Genomic DNA, 6,767 nt, shown 5'->3' with positions numbered 1-6,767 from the left:
AACGATTCAGCTTAATTTATTCTTGGAATACATGTATAAATTCTTTTCAAAAATGCATTGAACAAAAAGATATAGGCACATGAAATACGAAAAGGTCCCTAGGGACCTTCTCACAAATCGAAGGGTTAAAACTATATGCATATACGTAAATATATTTTATGTTATTTTTAATTTTTTATATTTTTGAGCCCAATATTTTTTCGATACAGCTGTTTACTTCGATTGAAGAAATTTTAATGTGAAATAAAAGTTTGGAAGAAAAATTGTTCGACAATCACACCCCTTCCAGAACAGACCGTGTAAATACTCCATATTTTACAGGTAGCTTTACCTGGTGTATTGGGTAAAGTTTCTAAAAATTTCTTAACAGCAATGTGAAAATTTTACTGTATTCTACTGTTAAATTTTGCGTACGTGTGAGTTTTCTTACTAATCCAACGTTTGTTTATAGGAAATTCTCATGGTGAAATAAATATAAGGTGATGTCACTTACATAACCTCACTTTCTCTGCATGCCAATTGCGGCCATGCATTTTGGGGTAGTAGAAAAAGGGGCAAAAGATTAGGATTATTTTTAGTACTTTTTGGGTACTATTTCCAATACATACATATATCAGTGGACCCCACACCAGTTAAATGAAGCTTGTATGAATAAAATATATTTTTTTACTTATATAAAAAAGACTTGCGGTTAGGTTATAACAAAAAAAGATTCGGAAAAAGAACCTTGCGCATTTTGGAAAAATACGAATTTAAAAATTCACTATGAAAAAAAATTGTTTATTAAAATTTTTTCCTTATATCTCAGAAACCATTGAAATTATGTAATGATGTAAAGTTGTAAAACAATCAGCACACATTGCTTATTCAACGACATAGTTTCCTCTACCAATAGTTACCTTAAACATAATAAGTCAGCCTTTAAAACACATATGAACTCTCTCTTGCTGACTGAAAAATTAACTTTGAGCTGTTGTACGCAGCAACTGGTAGTAGTTCGGAACCCAATGTTTATACACTAGATTTGCTACTTTGTTATGACTCTGCTGGTATATATTTTTTATCTTAAATACCGACTTTCGAAAAATGAGTTTTGAGCATCGAACTCTATGAAGAAGCCCCAGTGTGAGGTGGCGCCATCTTTTATGAAATCGGCACGTTTTATCCTGTATGAGTAAAAAACTTAAAAAATCTACCAACTTCTACCATTTTTTTATGTAAAAATACCACTATTAATTTTTTTAACTCGGTGCACTGCGCTAGGCTACATACATACATATATGTACATATGTACGTACCTAAACCTGTAGCAATAGTGAAGGACAAGACTTTGTCCCTGTGGAACGACCCAGTGGAGGCTGCACACTTCCTAGGGCTGCCGTTAGTGGAACTTGACGACAACGACTGAGATATCAACCGATCTGGGCGGGGTTGTTGTAGCCGCTTTAACAACAACAACAACAACAAGACTTACAGCTTATGACGTCATTTAAAGTGCCAATCCGTCTATCGTCGTTTTGCAAAACCGCGTAACTGACATTTGTGCCAAAAATTTGATATGCTCATAGGAAGCTCCAGACATAAAGCCTTATCTATTCATACCAATATATCGATATTAGACCATGTACTGCAAAATAACAGCATAGTTTCAATACCGCTCTCTCCTGTAAAATCTTGGTGACCTTACATACGCGGTTTTGCATTATCGTGATACGCGATTTTGTACTTAAAACGACGATGAGCTTTCTAAAAGGTAAATTACCTCAAACTCTTTAGCTAAAAACTCCGCTGTTTTGGTATTTAATTTTGGTTGTGGCAAGCCCATCAATGCATTTCCTAGAAATTTATAAACAGATCTGCAAGTAAAGAAAATGCTGATTGTCCTTTTCAAAAACAAACTACCTATAAGTATTACAAACCTTAGGTCTATACCTTCCAATTGATTTGCTGGGGGAATATCCTCATTATTTGCAATGCCATTCATAACTAGAGCAGGTTCATACAAGCATGACTGGGGTAAATTCCATTTTTTGAATTGCACTAACCAGGCTTCAATGTTCTTAAAACTTGGCGACTCACACTCTTCATGCACATTCATTACAGCCATTTCCATTCGCTGATTTAAATATTCTATAAGGAAAAGAATGATTAAAATGTTTGGCTTAAAATTCCAGCACCCTATTTTACCGAGTATTACGTCCCTATTAAATTTCGAAGCTGCTATCACATCATTTACACTACTTGAGCTGCAACTATTTTTTTCTAAATGGTTAAGAATCTTCTTTTTCATGTACCCATATACTTGCTGTTTATCTGCGGACGCACGTTTCTTTGCTGATTTCTGTTCCTGCGACTGGGGTGTGAAAAAACTACAATAGTTTAATTAATTAGACAACTTTGATAGAACTAAATTATAGTGAGAATTAACAACACGTACCCATCGTTTTGGTTCGCAGTTTGTACTTCTTCCATGGATTGCCCTAACACTGATTTGAGTGCATCAGCTAATTCTAGAGGTCTAGCCACTTGATCAAGTTGGGATTTTCTGTAAACAAAAAACTTTATAATTATCTACCAACTAAATACACTGACAATTTCGGTAATGTTCATTACACGACTTGCTCCTCAAGTTTCCCCAAATTCTCCATTTTTCATCTATTTCCTATAGTTTCCAACCCTCTATAAGGTGTAAGCAAAATAAGAAGTTGTTGATTAAACAGCTGTATTTAGAATGAACTCTACGCCATAGCCAGCTGTTTAAGCGCAAATGAACACAGATGCTGCCATATTGTGGCGAATACTGCGGCAACACAAAGCGAACAACGAGAAATAGGCAGAATGTTCGAAGAATGACGTAGAATGTTCCACAAAGAGAAACGTCAAGTTGGATGAACACTGCGAACAGCGAGCGAAAGAGAATGAGCGATAAACTTCAGAATGTTCTAGAGTTGCCATAAGTGCCAGCGCAGGTATATAAGGGCGCCGCCACCACGAGGTGAGTTAGTTACGAAGTTACAAGTCAGCAAGCTACAAGTAAAGTGAGCGGAGAATTGAGTGGCGAATAAGCAAGCTATAAGTTTAATTGTGTTAACAAGTAGTAAAGCGTTGTTATTGCTTTAACAAGTATTGTAAAGTGTTTTTTACTGTATTAGCAAGTATTGTAAATTGTTTGTTGTACAATAAAGTTAATTGTACTACAATTTGGTCAACGTTAGCATTTATTTAACAATCCAGCGATACGAGCCCGAGCATATTTGGGTAATCTGGACGAGGGTTCAAGGATAATCGTAACAATTGGTGTCAGAAGTGGGATTGTTAAATAAATCCCGAAGAAGAAACTACTAAAAATGGCGAAAATTCAGGACTTAAAAATTGAGGAGCTGAAACAGGAGTTGGAAAAGCGTAATTTGGCCACCTCCGGAAGAAAAGTGGAATTGTTATCCCGGTTGCGAGAGGCTATGGAAGCTGAAGGCATCGACGTGGACAAATACGACTTCCAAGGTAAACCCGACGATACATCCGCAAAGGACGAACAGAAGGATGAGGCTGCATGTTCGTCAAAGGATGTGCAACAGACATCCGGGAAGGTTGAAGAACAGCAAAATGCTCCTTGTTCATCAACAGGTATGGACATGAACACGTTATTGGCTGCCATGTCACAGATGATGCAGGAACAGAGGTCGCAGTTGTCGTCAGACGTTTCCTCACAGATGCAAGCCTTGGAAACACGTATATCTTCCGAGGTATCAGCGCAGGTGTCATCCCGGTTAGAAACTCAGCTACAGGCACAGGAGGCACGCATATCATCACAGCTGGAAGCACAGGATGAAAAAATTACACAAATACAGGACAAACTTGAAGAGAGACAGGAGAAAGTCGAGGCTAAGGTAGAAGAGTTGGAAGGTCGCCTCCGAGATATGCAGTTGAATCGTCCAGCTACTTCGACGAGCGCACCCAAGGTAAAAACCCCATCCTTTGACGGCACGATTCCTTTCCAGGTCTTTAAGCTCCAGTTCGAAAAAACGGCTGCAGCAAATCATTGGAGCATGGAGGATAAATCCGCTGCACTATTCGTTGCATTGAAAGGACCTGCGGCAGAAATCTTGCAGACTATTCCCGACTGTGAAAGGAACAGTTACGATGCGTTAATGGGTGCAGTGGAAAGACGTTATGGTAGCGAGCACAGGAGACAGATTTACCAGATGGAGCTGGAGAATCGCTGCCAGAAATCCAACGAGACTTTACAGGAATTCGCCTCTGAGATTGAAAGGCTGGCTCATTTGGCAATTGGAGACGCATCTGGTGAGCACCTTGAAAGAGTAAAAATCCAGAGGTTCATCAACGGAATGCGGGACATGTATACCAAGCGAGAGACGTACGCGAATCCAAAGGCAACATTTGCTGAAACCGTCTCGTATGCTCAGACGCGTGAAACGGCGGCGCTCCTAAGTAGACCAGCCTACAAAGCACATCGTGTGGAAGTGGAAGCACCGGAAGAGACAAATGAAATGCTGAAGAAGATTATCCAACTGCTGGGCGAGAAAAAGCATGGTTCTGGCAAATGTTTTAAATGTGGAAAGTCAGGCCACTTCGCCCGCGATTGCAGCGCAAGTTCCAATGGTCTTAACAATTCAGCAGGACGCAAACGCAGGGCTGAAGGAGACGAAACCAACTCCAATCAGTCGTTAAACTAAAACGAGCCAGCAGCAAGGGGCGCGCGCTGGCTCCCGCAATTAAATGCCCCATAATCTCCGTCTCGCGAATTGGCAGAAAAGCGAGCAACGTTACTGTTGGTGGATATGTGGACGGACATGAGCGAGTACTAACTGTGGATACGGGCGCATCACATTCCATCATTCGATCTGATTTGGTCACTAAAGAGGTAAGGCCATTACCTGGAGCAAGGTTGAGGACAGCAACTGGTGAGGACACCCAAGTTGTAGGGGAGGTAACATGCAAAGTCGCAATAGGGAATGTGACGGTGTTACACAAGTTCATAGTCGCGGCGATTATGGATGAAGTCATAATTGGATTAGACTTCATGCTTGATCAAGGTATGAAGATCAACATGAAGAACAGGATTATGACGTATAACAACATGGAAGTGCCCCTTCGGTTTGGGTATGATGGTCCATACAGCAGCAAGCGAGTGATCCTAGAGGAAAGCGAGCAGATTCCACCGAAGTCAGAAGCAGTTGTGTGGGCAAAGATTGATGGAGATTGTGGGACAAACAAATTGTGGGTTGTTGAAGCAACACAAAATTCTACACCGGACGTACTTATTGGTAAAACCTTGGCTAAGACGCAAAAGGATGGACGCATCCCAGTTCGAGTGCTCAATGAGTTCAAGTCACCAGTCAAACTCCGAAGAGGAACTGTACTGGGGCAATGTCGAGAGGTAGAGGCAATCTTCAACTGCGAAAAGTTACCTGAAAGCGATTCCATTGGCGAGAATGACATTGCGGAAGACATTAATGCATGGACGGAAGGGTTGGAAGAAAAATACCAGCACAAGGCTAAGGAACTTCTCCGAAGATACTGCAACATATTCGACAAGGATGGCGACAAACCAGGCAGGACTAACGTTGTGAAACATCGCATTGATACTGGCGATGCAAGGCCAATCCGTCAAGCTCCTCGGCGTGTTCCACTTGCCAAACGTGAAACTGTTAGCCAAATAATAAAAGAAATGAGTGAGAGTGGTGTGATTGAACCATCAGCGAGTCCATGGAGTTCGCCGGTAGTACTTGTGAAGAAGAAGGATGGTCAAATGCGGTTCTGCGTAGACTACCGGAAACTAAACGATGTGACGAAAAAGGACAGCTATCCTCTTCCCAGGATCGATGACACTCTGGACTCGTTGACTGGAACAAAGTGGTTCTCAACACTCGACCTTAAGAGCGGTTATTGGCAAGTGGAGGTAAGTGACGAGGATAAGGAGAAGACAGCTTTCAGCGTTGGAGACGGTCTGTGGCAATTCACGGTGATGCCCTTTGGATTATGCAACGCTCCTGCCACTTTTGAACGACTTATGGACCATGTGCTCAAAGGACTGCATTGGAAAACATGTTTGGTGTATCTAGATGACATTATCGTATTGGGTAAAAGCTTTGAGGAACACCTGAACAATTTGGAAGAAGTTTTCCAGAGGATAGCTGGCGCTGGTCTGAAGCTAAGTCCTAAAAAGTGCTCACTGTTCAGGAAGGAGGTGAACTACTTAGGGCACAAGGTGACAACGGAGGGCATCTGTACTGCGAAGGAAAAGATAGAAGCAGTAAAGGATTGGCCAAGGCCTAGGAACCTGCACGAACTACGAAGTTTTCTTGGGCTATGCACCTACTACCGCCGATTTGTTCCGAATTTCGCCAGCGTTGCTAAAAGCCTCCACGAGCTCACTAGGAAAAATAGAGCCTTCGAGTGGAACAAGGAGCAGGAGGAGGCTTTCCAGACTCTGAAGGAACGACTATGTACTGCACCTATGCTAGCGTATCCCGTTCCAGGTGCAACGTTTATTTTGGATACGGATGCTAGTGGTTATGCCATAGGAGGCGTACTGTCGCAGTTAATTGATGGGCAGGAGAAGGTAGTTGCCTACTATAGCCGGTCGATTGGAAAACCAGAGAGGAACTACTGCGTAACTCGGAGAGAACTACTAGCGTTGGTGGACTGCGTCAAACATTTCCACAAGTACCTCTATGGGCAACGTTTCCGAGTTCGAACGGACCATGCAGCGCTGAAGTGGCTACTACAGTTTAAGAATCCAGAAG

The 6,767-nt window shown here is 41.7% G+C and overlaps 3 protein-coding genes across 10 annotated transcripts in view; 1 reads left to right on the top strand and 2 right to left on the bottom strand.

The window, feature by feature from the left end:
• Nucleotides 1-2,763, bottom strand: part of LOC118745978 — a 15,240-nt gene extending 12,477 nt beyond the window's left edge. The window contains exons 1-6 of one of the 4 annotated variants that reach the window (XM_036479679.1): nt 2,614-2,763; nt 2,438-2,545; nt 2,303-2,353; nt 2,188-2,252; nt 1,920-2,130; nt 1,763-1,856 (exon numbers count right to left, since the gene is read on the bottom strand). In XM_036479679.1, coding sequence (XP_036335572.1) covers nt 1,763-1,856; nt 1,920-2,130; nt 2,188-2,252; nt 2,303-2,353; nt 2,438-2,545; nt 2,614-2,648 — 564 coding nt within the window. In that variant the 5' untranslated portion in view covers nt 2,649-2,763. Of the gene's footprint in view, nt 1-1,762; nt 1,857-1,919; nt 2,131-2,187; nt 2,370-2,437; nt 2,546-2,613 lie in introns of those variants that run through there. The other 3 variants (XM_036479678.1, XM_036479677.1, XM_036479680.1) reach the window with 3 other exon arrangements.
• The window catches only part of LOC118745977, a 177,702-nt gene that overhangs the window by 53,580 nt on the left and 117,355 nt on the right, over nt 1-6,767 (top strand). The gene's annotated exons all lie outside the window — the stretch shown is intronic.
• The window catches only part of LOC118745976 (peptidoglycan-recognition protein LA), a 167,295-nt gene that overhangs the window by 75,339 nt on the left and 85,189 nt on the right, over nt 1-6,767 (bottom strand). The window lies entirely within an intron of this gene.

This window comes from Rhagoletis pomonella, unplaced genomic scaffold, assembly GCF_013731165.1.
Source record: "Rhagoletis pomonella isolate Grant_MI unplaced genomic scaffold, Rhpom_1.0 Rhpom_scaffold_00010, whole genome shotgun sequence".
Lineage (NCBI taxonomy): Eukaryota > Metazoa > Arthropoda > Insecta > Diptera > Tephritidae > Rhagoletis > Rhagoletis pomonella.
The sequence above is the reverse complement of the archived record's forward strand: the minus strand, read 5'-3'. Positions and strand labels throughout refer to the sequence as shown.